Below are 22802 nucleotides of genomic sequence, written 5' to 3'. Positions count from 1 at the left end.
TGGGTCTCTCCTCCTCTTCCCGCAAGCTCTAGTGGTCCTAGGCTTGGCAGTCTTTGCTGTTTAAACAGTTGTAAATTTATTGGTTGTGGGAGAGAGTAATGCTGGGGACTGTCTATTCCACCATCTTGGTCACATCTCCCCCACTTATTCCTGATATTAGCATATCATTGTCTTTTGGTGGGCAAATTGAAGATGTAGGAAATGAATCACGAGAACAGTTAAAGGCATTGGATTTAATACAAAACTTTACAACTTTGTTTTTTTAACATATTATTTCCTATGCCTCTATATCCCTTCCTGGACCAAGTAGAGACAAAAATCAATATTTGTCATCTTATTGGATTAAATGAACTGAATTCTCTTTCCTTAATAAGCATATATTTTAGGAAACCTGGTTTTACTTTTTATTTTCTAAGGGAAAAAATGACATAATTTCATGGGTCTGTATCCCTGCCACATACACATATCCCTATTATCTGGAAAAAGCTAGTGTTGAGTGAGTGGAAATTCTGGGAGCTAGTGTTTGCCATCTATCTTGGATGTGATAGGTAACTCTCTCTGAAAGGTTCCCTGTGTCCTCGGGATTTTTTGTAGTGATTGAAAAGTTTGGAAAGAATTGGTACTGAGAGGAGAAATCAGGCTAGAAGGAATTTATTGGCACAGCTGGTGTGGCAGAGGCATAGGGACAGAACCTAGCATAACCTACCCCCCACCCTGGGGGTTGGGCTTGGGGTGAGTTGTGTTGTTCTGATTGGCCATAGCTTATGCTAATGAGGAGTTAAACGAAATATCCAATGGGAGTTGTTGAGACCTCATGTTAATTAGGTGATTTTTAGGTTTGCAATTATTGGTTCCCTTAGTATGTAAAATAGGGTTTTGGAGGGGACCAATGGCGTGGAGTTCTGTTGCGGTTATGAGTTCCTTTGTCTTTTTATTTTATGGGGAAGTCCCATAGGGTGGGAACTGCCATTTTGAGTATCTTTGGGTGGTGCCATCTTAAGAGGTGCTCCCAGAACCTAATAGTGATACACTGAGGGATGGTTAGCCACACCTTGGAGGATCTCACCAGAAAAAAAATGTTAACTAGTATCCTTGAGTTTGGTTTCAGAGCTCATAGTTTCAAACGCTTTAGGAGTAACTAGTCTGTGGATTGCCATACCAACCATCACATTCAGTTAATTTTTCTTTACTAGTTAACTAGTATATACATCAGTAGTGGGAAATATCTGAGAACTAAGAACCAGGACTGATCATATGCAAAATATATGCATCTCTTGATGAGAAAACAAGTAATTATAAAAGGTATTATAATTTTGCAGGGTCTCAGATAAAATAAAGGGATCCAGTAAGTCCTATTGGATATTTTCACTGGGCTGTTAAAGAAAGTATTATCCCCTCAAAGAACAAACACAGTGTTGGAAATAAAATATAACTAACCCTGAGTCTAAGTTTGCTGCTTTTGCTACATAGCTACCTGTTCCTCCATTTCTTTCTTTTTTTCAGTACAATGTATATTACCAGGAAATATCTTGGACTGGGATTGAGGAGACATCACTTCTAATTGTGCGATTAACGATTTTTCACTCCCTTTAACCACTCAGTGCTTTGATTTTCCCATCTGTCAAACGGCAATAATAAGGCATGTCCTACCTACTCTATAGAATTAAGACAATAAGATGAAAAAATAATTAGGAAAACTCTTTAGAAGTCAAAAGTGGGGTATTTATATTAAATGGTTTCTGTGGTTGTTCCTACAAATAGTATTTATCACTATTTGAGGAATAGAAACAACGTGTGGATCTCTTTCAGCTTTTAATCTAATGGAATATTCTTCTCTGTCCTCTGCCTGTTATAGCTCCTTCCTTCTATCCTTTGGTTTGTTTAGTATGATTTTATTTTGCCTACACAGAGTTTTGATTTCCCTTTTTCAGAACCCAGAATCCAGTCTTCCAACATTAGTATAGTCCTAGATTTTTTTTTTTAACTTGAGCTTGACTTTATTTATTTATTTATTTATTTATTTTTTAAATTTTATTTTGTCGATATACATTGTGGCTGATTATTGCTCCCCATCACCAAAACCTCCCTTCCTTCTCCCTCCCCCCCAACAATGTCCTTTCTGTTTGCTTGTCATATCAACTTCAAGTAATTGTGGTTGTTATATCTTCCCCCCCCCCGGTTGTGTGTGTGTGTGTGTATGTGTGTGTGTGTGAATTTATATATTAATTTTTAGCTCCCACCAATAAGTGAGAACATGTGGTATTTCTCTTTCTGTGCCTGACTTGTTTCACTTAATATAATTCTCTCAAGGTCCATCCATGTTGTTGCAAATGGCAGTATTTCATTCGTTTTTATAGCTGAGTAGTATTCCATTATGTAGATATACTACATTTTCTGTATCCACTCATCTGATGATTATAGTCCTAGATTTTTAAGTTGACCTAGGATTCTAGCCATAAATTTATAACATCTCTATAGAAAACAGCATAATTATAATCCACATTTTAATACGACATGTCTTAAGGTAGACACTGCCTTGTAGTTAACCTTTTAAAAGAGGAGAAAATTCTTTCTTGCCCATTTGTCTCATGTGAATGTTGGTGGAGATATAAGAAGAACCAGTTTCACCTGAATTTGCAAATAATCCTCTGTCTGTCTTTACCCCAGAGAACATTTACCTGCTCACTAAAGAATGTATTTCCCAAAGCAAATCTCACGTGGTTTCTCAATGGAAGGCTTCTTAAAGGTGAGAAAGAAGGTAAGGAAATCAATGGAAATGGGTTTGGCAAAGAAAGAAATTAAACAAAAAACATTAGAAATTGTCATTGCCCAAGTTGATCTTGGCATTTCAGAATAATTCTCATTCCAAGAAAAACATCATCTAGCCTACCAAATGCCACTTTCTGATACTTATCTGGCTCCTTCAAGGGGGTAGAGGGTAACATTTCCCAGAATGAAAGAAATATAGTTGTCTTTATCAAATCACATACAAAAACTGTTTTATGTAACTATTAGTAAAAGCAGATATCTTATATGAGAGCAAAAGAAAAGTTTAATTCAGCATTCATTTATTACTAAGTTCTCTGCTTTTGTAACATAGCCACCTGTTCTTCCATTTCTTTTTTGTTTCAATACAATATGTTCCATTAATTTAGCACCACTGCTTTCAATAAATCAATAAATAATTTCTACTTTTTCTTGTGAGGACCTGGGCTGGGGGTTGGGGGGTAGTAGAAGAAGTGTGTGAAAAAGAGTTGGCTCCTCGACAAGGAACGTGTTCATCAGGAGGATTAAAAGTTCCTGGAGCAGGAACACACGTCCAGACAAGCTCAGGTGGTAGCTCACAAAGCCATCTTTTTCATAGGCAGTAACCATAACAGCTTCTGCCAGAGTAATCCCAGCCATCCCCTGCCTGGACAACAGCCCTTTTCCTTTCTCCTGAGTCATTTGTTCTTAAAGCTTGATATATTTTCAACAATAATGAGTCACATAACTCTTACTGCATTATTATTTTTAATTGATAAAATGTAAAGCTTATATTGATGAATGATTATATTAATCACTTGCTGCATTTTGAGACTGTTACTGGTTTTATTAGTTCACTTTAAAAACACGTCATCCGCAACAGTAACACAACGCAATCCTGGAAATGTCTGTTAACAGTTATTATAAATATATTCTCCTGTTAAATAAGCCCTGCATGGGTGAAGCACCCAGATTTGATGTGTCCCTTACTCTCTCAACGGTGTGGTCAGAATTCCACCAGCACACGACTGCAGTTAGCTATTGTTTTAGCAAGTAATAACTTCAGAACTATCATTAAGAACTTTTAATGTAAAGAAGCGGTGAGAGTCCAGAAAGTTCTGGCCTATGGTGATGGATGGTTTCACATTAATTTCCTGCTGCCAGGTATGCTGTTTGGACATTGTACTAACCATAGTTGTTAAACAGAGTTTAGTTTCTAAAGAAGTCTCACAGGACCCAAAACGACACTTGCGATGTTTATAAATCTACAACCCATTTCAGGAAAAAGATACAACATAGCAACACAGTTTAAAAATGCATCATATGCTGCACTTACAGGAGTCTGAGAAGTCAGATGTGGGCTCCTTTGTCCTCCCTCTGTAGGTAGGGACCACACCCAGATGCACTTTCTCTTTCAGATCAGGAACCACTGATATGTGCACAGAATAGCTCAGAAGTGGTAAGCCCAAAAAAAGAGTTTCAGCTGAGGTTGTTTTATATTTTACTGGTCACTTAGATATATTCTTGCTACACAATCAGGCTTCACAGCAGAGCCCTCCCAGGGTCTACCCAGACCAGATGTAAATCATCAATCTCACTGTGAACAATGAACAACACTGATGAGCTGGGACAACCTGCCCCCAAACCCCTTGGGCCCATGGTCACAAACAAAGCAATACTATTCATCAATACATTTCCTACCTTGACCATGGATCAATGTCATGCAAGAGCTTGAGCAAACAGCTCAGGTTAATTCCAGATTTGCCGGAGTGGACCCTCACTGCACAGAAGCCACAGTTTGACCATTTTAGACTCCACATTTACCATAAATTGATAATCTATGCCTTGGCATCATTGAATGGCTCATTCAGAAAACATTCGTGACTAACCATGTTCTTATCTGTCTTATAGAAATATACATTACTAATGAAGAGAGAAAAGGCAAAGGTGGATTTTTGGAACTGAGGTCCGTTTTGACAAGGGTGGGTAGTAATAAACTAGCCCAGACAAACAACCTGACCATTTGGTGCATGGCTCTGTCTCCAGCCCCCAGAAATAAAGTGTGGAATATCTCATCAGAAAAGATCACTTTTTCTTTGGGTAAGCTATTGCATTAGTGCATTTCTGTCACATAATATCTGAAACTGGGTAGTTCACAAACATACTTCCAAAAATTCATGAAAAATAGAATTGAAAGATAATATGAATCTTTCCATGAACTTTTTGTAGTACCCTTATATTAAGGAATTTCATTTGTTTCTTACGGTTCTGGAAGCTGAGAAGTCCAAGGTCAAGGGGGTTCATCTAGTAAGGGCCTTCTTCTTGGTGGGGAATCTCTGTAGTGTCCCTACATGGTGCAGAGTATCAGCTAGTGAGAATGGCAAACACACATGTTAACTTGCTCATTTCCTCTCCTTGTAAAGCCACCAGTGACTCTTGTGATAACCCACTCATTCATTAACCTACTAATCCATTAATCCGTTTATGAGGGCATAGCTCTCACAATCCAATTTCCTCCCAAAGGCCCCACCTCTCAACACTGCCACATTGGGCTCAAGCTTCCACGTGAGCTTTGGAGGTGACAAGCATTCAGACCATAGCAGTTGTCTATTTAGTAAGGTCAGCAAAGGTTGACCAAGACTACCATAAATTCAGAATATGTCTAATTGGGACAAATAGAACATTTATTATTTCTATAATATTTTAATCTCAGAAAACTCTTTACATAACTCAAAATTATTAAATTTCAAATTATCAAACATTTTTGACAAATAGGACTCTAGTGAAAAAAAAATTCTTCAAATAAAAGGAAAGTAGATGATTTATATTTCCTTATAGAATTTCTGCTGAATTTAGCAAAATTTTTGTTCAAATTCCACTAGTAGTAACTCTTAATTAATTAGCATTTTTGTTAATATACCATATAATGAAAACTAATACTAATATTGATGATCAAGAGAGATTAAAAAGATTCTAAAATTCCTTCTGAGTCATTAAAAACATTCAATTTTTCACAGCATATATAATCTTAATACTTAGGAATGGATAAACCATGTATGCAATATAAATACTGTAAGGGGAGGGACTACATCTTAGTGATTTTAGTACCCCTAATTTAAAGCACAGTATCTGGCCTATAGAAGACTTTTATGACTTGCAAATTGACATATAGGATGACTCTAGTTATTGACTAGCCAGAGTATTTACTACTCTGAGCCAGATCAAATAATGGAGATTTTACTACATGAAAGTTAAGAACAAATGTTTCAACAAATATAGTGACAACAGATATGCCTATTAAAAATAGAAGTTTGTAATGACAACTGTCAAATATGCATATTTCCAGTATAGTACTCCTATAAAACAAACAGATTTGCAAATCATTATTAGAATTCTATAGGACCATTAATCTCTTTAACCACCATCCTATTTTCAGAGATACTATAGTCTATAACATACTCATAAAAACATGAATAACTTATGAGGGAAAGAGTTTTCCTTTGTTCCAAGGACACAGTCTTGGGTCCTGCCCAGCTCCTTCACAAATGCAGTGGTTGGTTACTGAGAGCCTTGGATGAAAAAGAGTGTATGTCTGAACACAAATCCGTCCCTACTACTCAGAAGTAGGTGCCACTCTGATGCTGGAACAGTGGCACCGTCCCTGTAGTACAGCCTGTGTGTACATGTATGTGCACATTATCCTGTGAACTCTGAATTAATCATTCAGAAATCATGATGGAGCTACACTAAAACTACCTCACTCAACTTCACCTAATTCCCTCAGGAATAAGGACACCTCCTTCCTAGAAGGCTGGACATGGATAGGGCAGTCTGGGAGCAATGTGAAGGAACTAGTTTTCACGTAGATTTGCCAGTAGCTTTGGCAGAATCTAAGGACATGAGCTAAATAAACGACCCCAAAACCTTAAATTCCTAAACAGAATCCTATTCCCAACAGAGGCAGAACTATGTCTGAAAAAACAGTATATTCTGATGTTAAAACTGTGCTTGTTTTCAAGATCAGAAAATAATGGTACTTTTAGGGTAATAAGGAAGAGCACTGATTCTAATACTCAAAACACATGACAATTTCAGCTTCACAGGGTAGCCCCTGATTTAGCATAAATTTAGGCTCTGAGCAGGTGGTTAATTTTAAATTGCCAAATGAGACTTTATCCTTTATAATCAAATATTAAAGACAATTAATCTTGAAGAGTTCAGTTTCCCAAAATTATACCTTACATTCTAGTCCCATTCTGACAAAGATCTTTGTGAATGATTTAGATGTTCTGTAAAGCAATGCTATCACTGTATCATATTTGCCTGTTTGTTACAATTTCTTAAACACTTACTTCCACATTTGCTCTCTGGCTGTGATAGTACTGCTGGATGTTTTATGAACTCTGGAGTAAACTTCTGATGCCTGGTGTAAGAGTCATTGCCTTATCAAGCTATTGTTGTTGACAAGATACTGAAATGAAAACACAGAAGAAAAATCTGTCATCTCTGAGTGCTAGAGCAGAGAAATTCTGAGGATATTACAGAGCTGGGCAGAGATTTAGTGAGTTTTGCTCACTTTTGTTCCCAGAGAAGATCAATAATGTTGGAGCCTAACAGGTCACAGCTCTCTGAGGTGCTCTGTTCCCCACCTGTACACAGTCTCGCAGCAAATTCAAGTACTTAGTCACTCAGAACTCAGAAAGAGGAAAGGGAGCTTCCGGTCAAGATGGTGGAATAGTCGGTCCCCAGCATCACTCTCTCCCACAAATCAACCAATTTACAACTATAAAAAAGCAACGACAGCCAAGCTGGAGCTACTAGAGCTCAGGTGAAGAGAAGAGACCTGTAGAGTGCATGAAGGTGAGAGAAGCCACAATGAGAGAAAGAAAAAGCCATTCTGACTGTTTCTAGTCCCAGCTGCATCCAGGCTGGAGCTGCTGAGCACATGCAGCAGGAGCCAGCAAAAGCTGCAGCTTTTGCCCTTTGGATGAAGTTGCTTGGAGGCTGCAGGGGTGAAGAGGGCCTTGGTGGCTTCCAGGCCAGCAAGACCACTAATAGGGCTCCTGTGGACACACATAAGAGTGAGGAGCCAAAACAACTGAAAAAAATAGCCACTTAGAGGCTGGTAAGTCATCACAAGGGACCAGCACACAGACCATCCCATGGGAAGTATTTGCAGCACAGATGGTGGGGGAGATGGGCCCACCAGGAGAACACTGGAGCACAGCAAGGAAAAGGAGCTTCCAGTCAAGATGGTGGAATCCACACCCCAATCAGCAAAGGACCATTCAGAGGAGACTGGTCAGGAATGTAGAATTGCATGGGGTTTAGTTTGATGAAAAGACTCAGGCCTAGAGCAGAGTTTCTACACAACCCAGGTGCACTGGATCTCTCAAGAGCTGGAAGTACCTGTAAAGTCAACCATTAAAACCTGAGCTGCACTAAAAGCCTTCGCCAGGGAATCAGCAGCAAAGCAGCAATTTAGCTCAACCACACAGCTCAAGTACTGGTCTGCACAGGAAGTTCCCCTCATTTTAGAAGTAAGCAAAGTACAACAAATTAGTTCCAGCCCAGAGTATAAGTGGTGGGGGATAGTAAATAATCCAACACAGAAATGAAAGAAAAAACAAACTACCTGTAATCAGAGACAAAGTTTCATATTAACTAGTAAAGGTCTCATTTCACCAAAGAACACCTATAACACCTAGAAGGACTGGAAGTCCCCTGGGCTACCAAGCCAGAAAGGACGGAGGGCCAGAGGCCTAAGCCATGTCCCCCAACACCTGCAACCAGTCCTGAGGGTGGGGGATGAGGGCCTTGGCCATGCCTCCCAAACACACGCAGCCAGCCCAGCAGTGACCTCTTAGCTGCCTCAGGAAGCACCCCGGGCTTGTCAACCCAAGGTTGTCAACCACACACCCCCAATACCCACAGCCAGCCCAGTGATGACCACCAAGCAGCAGCAAGAAGGGCCCCAGGTTCCTGAGCTGTGGGGGGCGAGGGCTTTTGCCACACCCAGCCTGGCAATGACCAAGCCACTGCTGGAAGTCCCCCAGTCTCCCCTGTGGGAATGAGGGGGGTGCCACAGACCTCAATCCCACCCCTCCTCCTTCCTCCTCCTTCCTTCCCATTTCCTTCCCCTTTCCCTCTCCCCCTCCCTTCTAACTGCTCTGCACAACATCCTATAATGTAAAAAATAATATTAATAAAATTACATAAGAAAAAAAAAAAAGAAAGGGGAAAGGGTCAGGGTCAGAGTGGTCAGTGGTTCTTCAGGCAGCGATTAGAGGACCAGAGCCTGCAGAATTCCCATGATTCAGCAGTAACTACAGAATGAGGAGGAGGAGAAGGAGGAGGAAGTGGGGGAGGAGGAGGGGGAGGGGAAGGGAAGGGAAGGGGGAGGAGAAAAGCACTTTCCAAACCATCCTGCTTTGTTAGACTGTCAGAATGCCTAAAACTGTAACGCTGCAGACTCTATTTTTTGGCATATTCAAAGTGTTGGGGTTTGTGGGGTTTTTTGTTTTTGTTTTTGTTTTCTTTTAAGTGGAGGAAAAATCTTTTATTTTGTTTTGTTCTAATCCAAAAGTTGAATGCAAAATACCCACTGGGTTGGGTAATACATCTGGCTGTCCTCAGTCTGGATAGAAATTTGTTTGTTAAATGGATGTCTAACTATAACTGTTGAGACCAAGACTTGTGGGACAGAAAGAAAGAAAGTTAAGTGCTGACAGGTTGTGTGAGTGAGTACGTGTGTGTGTGTGTATTTTGGGGTACAGAAAGAGGAGTAAAAAGGGCTGTCTCAAGAGTAGGACGAGAAGGCCTCTGAATATTGAGATTTGCAATATTTCCTCTCATTCTATAGGTTGACTCTTCACTCTGTTAATAGTTTCCTTTGATGTGCAAAAGCATTTTAGTTTGATATAATCCCACTTGTCTATTTTTGCTTTAATTGCTTGTATGTTTGAAGTTATTTTAAAAATCCTTGCCAGCCTCATGTCATGAATAGTTTCCCTCCTCTATATTTTCTTCTAGTAGTTTCACAGTTTCAGGTTTTACATTTAAACCTTTAATACATTTTGAGTTAATTTTTGTATATGAAGAGAAGTAGGGGTCTAGTCTTATTCTTCTGGGGTGGATATCCAGTTTTCCCAGCACCATTTATTGAAGAGGCAGTCTTTTCCCCAATATGTATTCTTGGCACCTTTATCAAGGATCAGTTGGCTGTAGATGCATAAATTTATTCTTGGGCTCTCTATTCTGTTTCATTGGTCTATGTGCCGGATCTCCTGATCTTTATTGGTATCCCTTCCTTGCATCTCATGGGACACTGGACTTCCATAATCACTGCAGTCAGCACAGTGCCTGGTTGCCTATTTTCTATTTTCTTTGAGAACAGCCTTATGTCTTTCTCATTCACCATTATATCCCATTGCCTTGCACACAACCAGCCCTCAATACTGATTTGTTAGATGATGAATAAATAAAGGAAAGTATTTTTAGAAACTAAGTCAATACTTTATGTTTCTATTATAACATTTTGTTTATTATAAATGTCTGTCTGATCCTTTCAGGTTCTGCGAATCCCCCAACAGATCCTCCACTCAGTGTTACAGAATCTGGCACCAGCACCCAACCTTCCCCAGCCAACAGCATATCTCCTGCAAGTAAGAATGCTTTCTCACTGTTTTTCTTTCCATGAGCTATTAATCCTTCAACCAAACAGACTGATAAAATAATAATAATAATAATTTCAGCAAACTTTCATGAGTCATGCCCTTTTCTTAGCTATGATATTTAGAGAAACATTTTAAGTACTATTCGCATGGCTTCAAAGAGTTACCACAGCTTCCAAAGTCCTTCACTTGAAGCCCTGGGAAAACTAGGGCCAATAAATATTCAGTGAGGAAGTTACCGTTTGTATTTATTTCTAAATAGGTTAATAAATTGACAGTCCTCCTCCACAACCATGCTATTAGTGAGGGCTTAAAAAAAAATTGGTTGCAAATGGAGAGCCTGTGGGCCAAAGGTAGTTAGAACATTTAGATTTAAATTTGTTCAGGATCAAATTAATTTTGACAAAGTAGACTGGTGAAAACTATGAATTCTGCCCTCCCATCTGGGGCATCATTAGTAATGGAGGTCAGCTGGATCAGTGTCACTATGGCAAAGGAAGGGCAGGGACTCTCAGAATTGGCATTGATGCAAACAAGTCATAAATCCCCATGTCCATGGCCTTTGTGCTTAGCAAAGGACCATGGTGACTTTCTCTAATACAAAAAGACTTATACACAATGTAGAGCAGGAGTATGGCTTTCCTTTCTTATCTAATTAAAACTATCAATTTTAGCTCAAAATGAGAACTGAAAAATGGAATAAAACCAAAGTAGTCAGTAGGAATGAACAATTCCTTTAGCTGGTAGCCTTTGTCACTTAGCCTGCAGTCATTGTCACAGGTTGATACCTCTCAGAAAATAAAGCAGGTGGCAGAGTGAGGAATGCCTGAGAAATGATCCATCAAAAGTTTTACATCCATCTGGTTTTTTTCTTGTTCTTAATGTTTTGTAATTTCTTTTTTTTTTTTCTTTTCTAAGTTTCTTTTTCTTCCACTTTTAACTCATCATTTAGTAATAAACCATAGTAGATTATGGCATTCATCATTCAGTGAATTAGCACATTTAATATTAATACCTTAAATCTCTATAGTACCCTGTGTGTTATCACTGCTACATAAAAACTTGCCCCCAAACTTAGCAACTTATAAAATATACAAGCATATTGTCTCATATGGTTTCTGGGGGTCAGAAGTCTTGGAGCAGCTTAGCTGAATGGTACTAACTCATGTTTTTTCATGAGGTGTAGTTGAGCTGTTGCTGGGGCGTCAATCATCCGAAGGCTTGACTGGAACTGAAGGATCTGTTTCTAAGCTCAAGCATGCTGGGAGAGGCTCAGTTCCTCACACAGGGGTTCTCCATAGGACTGCTTACAATATGACAGCTGGCTTCCCCTAGACCAAATAGTTCAAGAAATGAAGTGACCAAGACAAAAGTCATGGTGCCTTTTTTATGATTTTGTTTCCAATTACACACCCTCACTTCTGCTTTATTTTATTCATTGGAAACAAGTCACTAGGTCCAGCTTATTCTCATGACAAGGAGAACTGGGCTCCTCCTCTTTAAGGGAAATGCATCAAAAAAATGTAAAACCGCTACACCTTGTCATTTAGAAATGTTTACGCAGAAAATGCCATGTGGTTTGATCTTCATTATCATGAGTGGTAGATAGAACAAACATCATTGTTTCCATTCTCCACATGGGGACACTGAGATATTAAGTGATTTCACACCCAGTAAGTGACAGAGTTAGTATCCACACCAAAGTCTTCTGACTCTATGTCCAGTTCTCACCACATTAGACACCATTTTTTCTCCAGCTGGTCTAAACACTTCATGAGGACGAGGACCATATTTGTTTTGTCACTTAGCACAAAGTGGGCAGTCAAAAAATATTAGTTGGACAACTGAATAAATAAAAAAATAATGAGAATAATGCTTTTTCACTTTGTAGATGTCACATAATAAACCTTATGGTGTTAAAAAAAAGAAAAAAAAGATAATAATTTGGTTCTGCCTTTAAAAAGGTTGCAGTCTACTTGGAAGAGATGACCTACATATGAAAATAATAATTCAAAATAGTAAAGTGAAAGGTAGCATGCTTTATGGAATTAAAATGCCCAGGGAGAGGTACAGACCAGTAAGTATTAGGCATTGAATTGGGAAAGGTCCCTATGAGTTTATGAGGTCAGAAAATGTTACCTGAGAGAATGAAATAAGCTGATCTTTGAAATTTGTATTGTATTTATTTGACTCAGTGGAGAGCTTGAAAGGCCATTCTAAACCGAGAAAACAAAGTGAGCAGTTGTGCATTGGCAAAGATGTTCACGGGCATTTGAGAAAACATTAGTATGTAAGCTTGAGTTAAAGAGGGGGACTTGTGTACCAGAGAAGCAGGGATGAAGATTGGAATATGCAGAATAAAGACAGTCTTGAGCCCCAGTTTAAGGACTCTGTTATTCTTTAGGAAGTGGGGCAGGGAACCCAGTAAACATTTTTTTAGAAAGGTGCTCAGTAAATACTATGTATCAGGTACTTTTCTAGATGCTAGAAATACAACAGTGAACAAAACAGGGGAAAGTACCCTCATGGCATTTACATTCTGCTAGTTGAAAGCAGACATAAATTTTTTCTAGATGAATTTTCTGTGGGGTTAGTCAGCATATATTAAGTGCTTGCATCAGACCAAACACCATCTCACTGCTGTGAAGAAATTTAAAGCAAGAGAAAGCACAGTTGTTACCCTTAAGGAGTCTATAATTTAATGTAGATCTAGTATTAAAGGGGGAAAGAAAGCACAGTCAAATATATTTCTTAAAAAACGGGGGAAAATGCTACCCAATTTACTATCACACTAAGGTAGTACAGTTGGAAAGATTCTGGAGAATCAAAAGACCTCCTTAAAATAGGGCCGCACCACATTGGGCATGAGGACTATTTTAGATCAGTAAATTTTGCCCCCCAGGGGACATTTTGCAGTGTCTGGAGACATTTTTTGGCATCACAATGAGGGTGGGAGGGTGCTACTGGTATCTAGTAAATAGAGATCAAGGATGCTGCTAAATGTTGTACAACACAGGACAGGACAGCCCTCGCAACAGAGAATTATGTATTCCAAAATGTCAATAGTGCCCAAGCTGAGAAATCCTGTTGCAGATCAAGGCTCAGGTGTAGTTAGAATACACATCTCTCACTCTATAAAATCAAATCTGGATTTCTGTCAAGATGATAACAATAGATTATGTCTGGAACAATTTTCCGTCTGATTTTTGTATGTAAAAAAAAATGATGTTAAATCAATGGCCAATTATATCTAGATAAAACTTATCTTCTTAAAGTAATAACTGAATTACTATTGAAAAATGCAAATTTTCTCTTGGCTCTGGAGGGTAGTTGTGAAGTCCCACAATGACTTGCTGCCTCAGAAGCTGGTAGGATTCACTTCTGCATGTTCTTTTAAGAAAAGCAGCAAGATAGAGCATGTCACGGAAACCAACTTCAAAAGGCTGTGGTTTCATTACACATTCTAAGATGTGATGAACTATGTAATTCAGTCATAATTGTTAAGCTGCATACCTGGCTGCAAGCTTCTAATTCATATTTTTTTCCTCCACGAAAGGATGTATTTTAAACAAATGTAGAAGGTCAAGGAAGCAATATTCTCTAACTAGGGGAGGAACAGTTTACAACTCATAACAAACTGCAGGAGTTACCCAGGGCATCTTATCTCAATTCAGCCAGAACCAATTAGTGCTTGTGGAGTCCCAGCTGCATTCCCAGCACTGTTCTAGGAAGAGACATGAGGCTGACAAGCTAAGTGGCGAGATGAGACAAGCCCTCGTGGAACAGGCAGAGACACCTGACAAATCCCAGGCAGGGCAGCACCGGCATAACTCAGCAGCTTCTGTTGCCCTGAGCAGAAAGCCCAGTGCCTTTCAATGCATTGGCTATGAATTGGCTCTGAGTTATGTAGCCTAGGACAGTAGGCTTCAAAAATGCCAACCCCAACTTGTGGCAATCATCCAAGACATTTACTCATTCAACAAATAAATCTTGAGTGCCTACAATGTGCCATGCCGGGGATTTCTGAGGTGCTGGGATAGAGCAACGGACAAGGCAGCAGGGCTCCTGCAGCACAGAGCTCATGATCCTGCATGACTCGCTTGCCTTACTCTTATTTCACTGCCCATCAGGCTGCAGACCCTTTGGCTCTGCCTCCTATTTTTATGTCTGTGCATTTCCTTTAGACCTGATGGTGTTGATTTTGATATTAAGTCCTCTCTAATAACTTAGCTGGTCTTCACAGTCTGGATCTTTCTATGCTGGACACATTCGGTAAAATACCAAGTCTAGTCTGATTCTAACACTTGGTTAGCTCCCCGGGTGGACACAACTGATTCTTCGCAAGTGGGTGAGCAGACATTGAGAGGCACAGACTAAAGGAAGCAGCTGTCCAGGGGATGCAAATGAAATCAGTGACTTACGAGTAAGCACGTATGAAATGGGTGGAGGGTTAGCCTATAAGACATGTTGTTGAATGCAATTAGGAGGCAGCAGAAGATCAGCAGTAGGTCAGGATATTGGGTTCTAAAGTTAAGAGGGGAATCCTAAAGAGAGTCTGCAAGGCAGTGAGAAGACTCTGGTGATCGGTCTGTGACAGCAACTTCTGACCCCTTTGTTGGTTATGCCATGCCTGTCTTCAAGTGCAGGACACCTCAGTTGCTGTCCAATAGTTTCTGCCTTTATCACATGTATCCAGGCATAGAAAAGTAGGAAAAGTTGGTGAGTGCTGGGGGCAGGCAAGTGAAATCAGGAAAGTCTGCCCAGGGTATCTGGAAGGAAATATTGACTAAAGATGGGAGATGGATCTTCAGATTGTCATCTTAAACAAAGACACAGAATAAAATGAGTGCAGGACATGAGAAGATAAGCAGGAGAGTGGACAGTGCTTGTTGGGGAGAGGGCTGCAAAGCAGACTAGGTGAGGTGGGACCAGGTGATGTGAGCTCAGATTAATAGGCTGTGGATTGGGACTGTAATCTGAGCTTTAACAAACAGCCACTGAGTCTTTTTTAGTATATGGGAACATGTGAGTAAAACAGAAGCAGTGTGTGTGGTAAGTGATAGCTGCAAGAGCGGGGAGCAGGAAGACCAAATGGGGAGACTGAAAGTGGTTTACTTCATGATGGTGTGTGTTAGAATGGGCATATGTAGAAATGGGGAGTACTGCAACCAAAGACTCACCAGGGTCATCCACCTAAATGTTGGGGATAAATAAAAAGTTTTTAGATGATTCATACAAGAGCCTTCCAGTTTTTCCTAGTAATTACCTAAAAATTTTTACCAAATGCTATTATTGTATTCTAATCATATTGTACTAAGCAATAATATTAATATTTGTTGATTGCCTCCAAAATGTCTGGAACTGTTCAAAACTAGGAAATATATTATCTCATTTAATCCTCCCAACAACACAATGACATAGGTACTATTATTATCCTCACTTTACAGATGAAGATACTGAGGCACAAAGAGGTTAAATAACTTACCCAAAGTCATGCACAAAGTGGAAGAGCCAAGACAGAACCCAGGCAGTCAGACTTCAAACCCTGAGTACTACTGCCTCTGAGAGTACATGGTTGCAAATGTCTTTAGACACTGAATAAATCCCTTCTAGTGTGAAGTTGTTATAGTTCCTATGAAAAAGTCAAACATAACATCTATGGCTGTATTAATCTCTCCCTTCTCTCGGCCAGTCTTTTTCTGAGAAATGCAAAGGAGGCTGCATTTCTCAGGAAATAAATCAGAGAAAAGGACCTTCCTCCATTTGTTACCCCTGCCCCTATTAACAGTATTATAATTCTTACTGTAGATATGAATTTACAGAATCCATTCAAAATTCCAATGCTCTCCCTTGAGCCCCAGGAAATCCTGTTCATTGCACCTTTCTCACCACCTTTCACATGGGGCACACATTACAGATTGTTAATGAATTTCTCATTTTTTTTCCATACCTGTCACCCATAAGTCAAGAGTAGTCTTCTTGATGACTAGTTTACTTTGCATATTTGTTTATTCAGTCTTCCCCATTAGGGTAAGGTACCTCTGGGGAAAAGCTATCAAGCAACCTATTCTTCAGTTTATTTCATAATTATGGAGTGTCTACAAACACACCACATGATGTCGCATGAGCTCTGTCCTGCTGACAGTCATCTTCCCCAAGGGAATTCTGAAGCACTTTCTGGATCAGTAATCCAGTAATACACATTCCTCTTACCCTATTTAGTCAGCACATGCCCTAAACAATCCTCCTCTCATGTGAAAACACTTTTGTGCAGAGATTAGGATCTCACACCACTTGTCTCCTTTTCTGCTGGGCTGAAGGTCAGTATCCACCTTATCCTGACCATGAGAACGGATGAGGCTGAGTTGAATGTCTCTAGATATAGCTGATAGCCTATATTCTCTTCAGTGCAATTCTCCAGTTAATGTCACTATGGTTTTTAAAGGCTCTGTGCTGCAAGTGAATCGACGGAGAGCAATTACACATTTGTGGAGGAGCCTAGGTAGATAAGTCTTAGCCTATACTATTATGATGGGTGCTATGGTGACAGAGTAGAAGCAAGCAAAAATATGCTATTTAGGAAAATAAGTTAAATTTTCAGGTTCAGTTTTATATAGTTATAAGGCAAAGTCTTAGGTAATTGAGCCTGACTAACAAGATCACTCAAACAGCAGCTTGGTTGATTAAATAAGATAGACTGGGTAGGTTAGCAAAAAAAAATTTATTTTTCCCCATCATTCCCTGTTAAGTGAGCTCTATTGAATAATTTCTTAGCCTCTGAAAAAAATGTCAGGCAGATAATTTGGCTTTTCTGGTGATTTCCATTTATTAAATGTAGTCTGATCCCTTTTAGCCACAAGAACAGACTTGTGTCAATAATTTAAAAGTCTTGTCAGATGTAATGTCAAAACTCACAAAAATTAATACAAAACTTCTCTCCTTTTCCTTCCCCAAGTGTGGGTCTATCTCAGCTTCAGAAGGCTGGGACTTGTGAGGTGGAGGGTGAGAGAAAGAGAGGGGGGACGTCTTTGTGATTCCCTGACCTGGCTCCATTCTTTTCTTCAATTCGAGGTGCTGGCTTGGGCCCCTCTTTGGGGGACATGGAAAGGAAGAAGAGACAGGAAGGTGAGGAAAGATTTTTGTTGACAGGATGGCTGTAATCTGACTTAAGTGCCCTCTGGATCAAGAGAATAAAAATTGCCATCTTGACCTCATGGAGCACTTTGGCAGATTTCTCAGAAATCCCTGACTGTCCTATGGCTGCTGTCACCTAGATGCACGTGTGCCTCTCTTCTAGTCTTCTGCTTACTTCCCCTGGTGCAGCGTTCGAACTTCTGGAGGTCAGCTACTCTCGAGGCCTTCTTTGCTTCTCTAGTGTTCTTCCAGGGTGAGATTCCTTTCATGGTATCCTATTTTGTTTGGGAAAATATGCACCCCTGCCTACTGTTCAGGGACGTGCTCCTCCTCCCCAGTGTGGCCCTGCCTTTCTTCTCTGTGCCCATTCAGAGCTGCTAGCTAATCATGGGCCCTAATGTAGTCTCTTCAGCCTGAGTCAGGTTCCACTCTTCTTTGTCCTAAACTCCAGGACATACAGGCTAAGAGCACTGAGTGGTTCTCTTAAAACAACACTTCACTTGGGCAAAGGTGAGGGGGCAGATTCTTCTTCCCCACCCCACCCCCACCCCGCCCCATTGGGAGTGGTGGCAGACATATTGGACTCTGATAACTCTCTCTGAAGAAATCCTCACCTTGGCTCCTTTCACCTGACATAGCTTTGAGGTTAGTGATGAACCAGAGCTGACAGAACCCACTCCACTCTGTCCCCATGTCCTTCTAGGTGGTCTAGAACCCACCTTTCAAAGTGAAGCTGATCTTGTGCTGTGATACGGTTCTTAGCCTTTGCATGCTCATCTGAAATGAAAGTACAAGGAATTCCATTTGAAAATTCTTTTTTGCACTATTCATTAAAATGCAGAGTTCAAAGAAATTCAGCGAAAATGAAGTAAACTTAATGAGGTGATGGTTTACCCACTGACGTGATTCACAGAAAGCTGCAGTTCTTTACAACAGTGTGATGGGTGGAAAATAAAACACAGAGTTCTAAAAGCATTGACCAAAGGTGAGGATGCTTGAGGAAAACAAAGGGAGACCAAGAAGAAAAAGAAAAGGAAGCGCTTTAGTGCAGGCAGTTTCTTTCTGTATGGGTTATTGAAAGCAACAGAAGAGACAAGGCACACAAAACACCTCATACAGTACCTGGTTCTCAGTAAGTCTCAACATGTTGCGTTTTCTTTTCAGTCCCCCTAAATCCATTTTGGAACATGGTAAGAATCCATGGTGAGAAATAGAATGATTGATTAATTAACCAGTCTAAGGGGTTTGTGTGTGTGTGTCAATAAGAACAAACTAGGCCTAGACTTATGTATCTACTTGAGATGGATACTGATGTAAATAAACACAGCCCACCAGGATCTGTGTGTGTGTGTGTGTGTGTGTGTGTGTGTGTGTGTGTGTGTGTGTGTGAATAAGAACAAATAAACTAGGCCTAGACTTATGTATCTACTTGAGATGGATACTGATGTAAATAAACACAGCCCACCAGGATCAAGGTGTGGTGAGGGGAGGAGGGATGTAGGCAGTGAGGAGGAGCAGATATTAGGAGGTTGGCCTGAAAGGCCCCATGTCATATCCTGTCCATTCTATCCCCACTACTCTGCTCTCTTCACTTGCTTTGCTTCAGCCAAATTGGCCTCCTTGCTGTTCCTCCAACAGGCCAGGGCTGCTCCTGCCTCGGGGCCTTTTCACTGTTGTTCCCAACGCCTGCAAAATTCTCCCCCCAAACATTCATTCACATGGCTCATGCCTTCATCTTCTCCAAGTTTTTGGTCAAGTGTCACCTTTTCAATGGGCTCTCCATGACCACCCTATTTAAAATTGCAGCTCCCACTCTCCCCCCGCCACACACACATACTTTTGCCCCCTTTCCTGGCTGTATTTTTCTCCATAGCACCTTTTAACTTCCTGTGTAATGTAATTGTTTAGTTCCTCCCCACAAGAGAGTAAATTCAATGAAGGCGGGTTTTTTTGTCTGATTTGTCTACTGATGCAGCTCCATTGCCCAGAACAGTGATAACACATGACAATCAATACGTACTGATAACTCAATAAATATTTGTTGAATGAAGGTTTCTTTTAAAATACAGAGAAAGAAGAGATTAACAAAAGAAGAGTTTGGAGAGAGCAGAGGGAAGCTTCCCTTTAAAAAAAAAGGCACATGGTTAGAGCTTGAACGCTGGGTGGTCTTTTGACAGGGAGCTGAGAGGTGGTGATGGGAGAGGGACAGAGACAGAGGCTGACAAAGGCCTTCTAAGCTGGGCGGGTGTGTGCTATGGACCAGAGTGAGCTCTTCTGTGGCTAAGCCCTGGTTTTTTTTTTTTTTTTTTTTTTTTTTTTTTGTCGTTTTCGTGACCGGCACTCAGCCAGTGAGTGCACCGGTCATTCCTATATAGGATCCAAACCCGCGGCAGGAGCGTCGCCGCACTCCCAGCGCTGCACTCTACCGAGTGCGCCACAGGCTAGGCCCTAAGCCCTGGTTTTGATGAACTATACTTCACAAGGCTACAGAATGGAATATGTATAGTCAGTAGTGTCAGGCAGGCTTGGGTTCATTTCTTGCCTCTGCCACCTGCTAGCTCTATAAACTGTGCAAGTCATTTCATCTTTCTAATCCTGTTTCCTTATCTTTAAAATGGGAGTAATAGTGTCTAGTTCATATGGTTACTGTGAGTATCAAATATGAAAATGCATAAAGAGCAGCTGTGTAGTTAAGACATACAAGGTTCAGTCCAAGAAGGAATGCCATGATCAAAAGAAGAGTCCAGCAGGCAAAATTATTCTCACAATAAATCAAGACCTGTATTTGTGGAAGAGAAAAACAATGACCAAATCAATATCTCTTAAAAAAAAAAAAAAAAAACAGTCACCACGTTATCCTTTATCCTCCACTTGTCCCACATCACAACTTCTCCCTATCTGTGTTATTTGGCACATGGTATATCCTTAAAATCTAAATTGTTTGTAAAATATTTCAGTATTTCCCCAAAGCTAACCAATCATGGGACCTCTAGCATTTCCGCCTTTCTCTTCTCCTACAGTTAGATGGTCAGTCCCCCACCTCCAACTTACTAACATCAGCCTTCAGGCCTGGCTGATATGTCACATCCTCCACAAAGCTGTCCCTGAGCTCCCATGTCCTGGTTATGTTCCGCTCCTCTGGAATCCCACAGCACACTGAATTTCTCTATCATCTCATTTATTACCTTGCAATGCCATTATGTTTTTACAGTTTGTAAGGGAAGGGAAACAAACTGCAGTAACAGTTCTTCTGTTTATTTATCTTTAGTATAAGTTCATTTAACCCTAAAGAAAGGGCCAGTGTGGGGCCAAGCCCGTGGCTGGGTGCTCTCTTCCACACAGTCATTCAAGAACCCAGGCTGCTGGCAGCTGTGTCATTTTTAAGTTTTGACTTCTCAGCCACCCTGCATGATGATATCTGCATAGTACATGAGGAAGGATCATGGAGGATCATTTGCGGGACTTTTTACAAGCCAGGTTTGAAATGACAGCCATCAGTTCCTCTCACATTCCAGTGATTAGGACTCAGCACATGGCCAGACCCAACTGCACAGGAGGCTAGGAAAGTTCATTTATCTTGCCAGAAAGAAGAGGAGTGGGTTTGGTGACCAGCCAGTAGCCTGCCACACTGACCTTTATTCTCACTAAGCTCAACTCCATGAGGACAGGGGAGACGTTTCTTTTGCTCTTTACTTCATCCCCAATTCTAGTACACAATAGGCCTCAGTAAATATTTGTTGGATAAATAAAGCTGTGCATATCACTGTACATATCCGGTCTTTAAAATTTTGTTCTTCCCATCCTGATGCTGGCTGCCCATTTAAATTCCTCATGCAACATCTTCTGAGGCAGCCCCTAAGGCTTCTCCGCCATCTGACTGTCTTCATGGAAACACAGTGTGTCAATCGTCTGGATGTGAACTACTTGTAGATGCATAAACCATAATATCAATTTATTTACTTACCATACATATTTTTTCAGAGATTTGATTACCCATGTTCTCTATTTAAGGCACATCCTTTCCCAGAATTGAGGTACCTGGGAAGCAGGGATGCCATTCACTACTAACTGCAGCTTGAGGATGAATGCATGTGCTGCCTATTACACTGTAAGGCTATTGTGAGGATACTGTACACATTATACAGCATATTTTGTATGCAGAGCTGAGAAAATTTCAATTTAATCTCAATAAAAAGAATACTGTGCCTCCTGAAATTTGACTGCCTTTATCTTATGATGTCCATCAATCGCATAACATATACTCTTTACTATTTAGCATTTGCTACTAGAAAGTTCAGACCAAATGTGGGGATCACATCTACTAAGAGTACAGGACATCAAGATATGGATTTTGTGAACTATCCCCACTCAGGTTTCAATAGGACTCAACATATTTTTTCTAACTATATTTTCCTTGCCCTTATTTTCCCTTTCTGTTCACTGCTTTGTATCTTTTTATATTGCATGTTTATTAAGCCACCTTAAATACAGTTTGGAACAAAGGAGAAATACATACCAATTAAATATATTAAAAATGTGTGTTTCCAAGAGATATAAACATGATTTCAGTTGAGTGTGGTTGGGTATTTTTTTTTTCTTTTTTAATCTACCTTGCTTCATCCCTAGAGATATTTTCAAATGAATATAAACTCGTCTTTCATTTTGTGGGGAAGAGTGTAGGAAGAGAATGAGATGGATTATAAAGATGGAGATGACTTTGCAAGCTAAGAATTGAAGTAAATATGAAGCCATATTTGATTTGTGAAAATATTGTATACTATTCTGAAAATTGACAAAAGGTAAGTTCCATGAAGCAGTGACCTTGATTCATTGTTTAATGCTATATCTCCAGCATGTACAGTAGAGCACAGAGTAGACACAGAAGCAATGTATTTTGAAGGTGTGAGTATAATACATTCGAAGTTAGGATAACTGGGTTAATATCAAATAAAATAATGTTGAATATTGATTATGTAACCACATGCATATATCCTTGGATTCAGTTTAATCATTTATAAAATGAGGCTATTAGACTATGTAGCCACCAAGATTCTTTTCAACTCTGATATCCCATGCTCCTATTAAATCTAGTGGCATAGTTAAACATGTAATGTAAATACTTATAATGATTTGGGAATTTTGTTCTCAAAATAGCATCTCCAGCTACATCTTCAATGGCTCTTGTAGATGTGAGTGCGTTGAGGCCAAATGCCACCTCTTTGAGTAAGTACAGCAAGGCTCTCTCCCTAT

At 40.1% G+C, this 22802-nt stretch overlaps 1 protein-coding gene across 1 annotated transcript in view; it reads left to right on the top strand.

Moving 5' to 3' along the window:
- CD96 (CD96 molecule) overlaps positions 1 to 22802 on the top strand; it is an 80176-nt gene that overhangs the window by 38409 nt on the left and 18965 nt on the right. Inside the window, exons 6-9 of the mRNA XM_063113434.1 lie at positions 2668 to 2758; positions 4657 to 4845; positions 10317 to 10409; positions 22707 to 22775. Of these exons, the coding sequence (XP_062969504.1) occupies positions 2668 to 2758; positions 4657 to 4845; positions 10317 to 10409; positions 22707 to 22775 (442 nt within the window). The remainder of the gene's footprint in view (positions 1 to 2667; positions 2759 to 4656; positions 4846 to 10316; positions 10410 to 22706; positions 22776 to 22802) is intronic.

This window comes from Cynocephalus volans, chromosome 1, assembly GCF_027409185.1.
Source record: "Cynocephalus volans isolate mCynVol1 chromosome 1, mCynVol1.pri, whole genome shotgun sequence".
Classification (NCBI taxonomy): Eukaryota; Metazoa; Chordata; class Mammalia; order Dermoptera; family Cynocephalidae; genus Cynocephalus; species Cynocephalus volans.
Note: the sequence above shows the minus strand (reverse complement) of the source record. Positions and strands in the feature narration are given on the sequence as shown.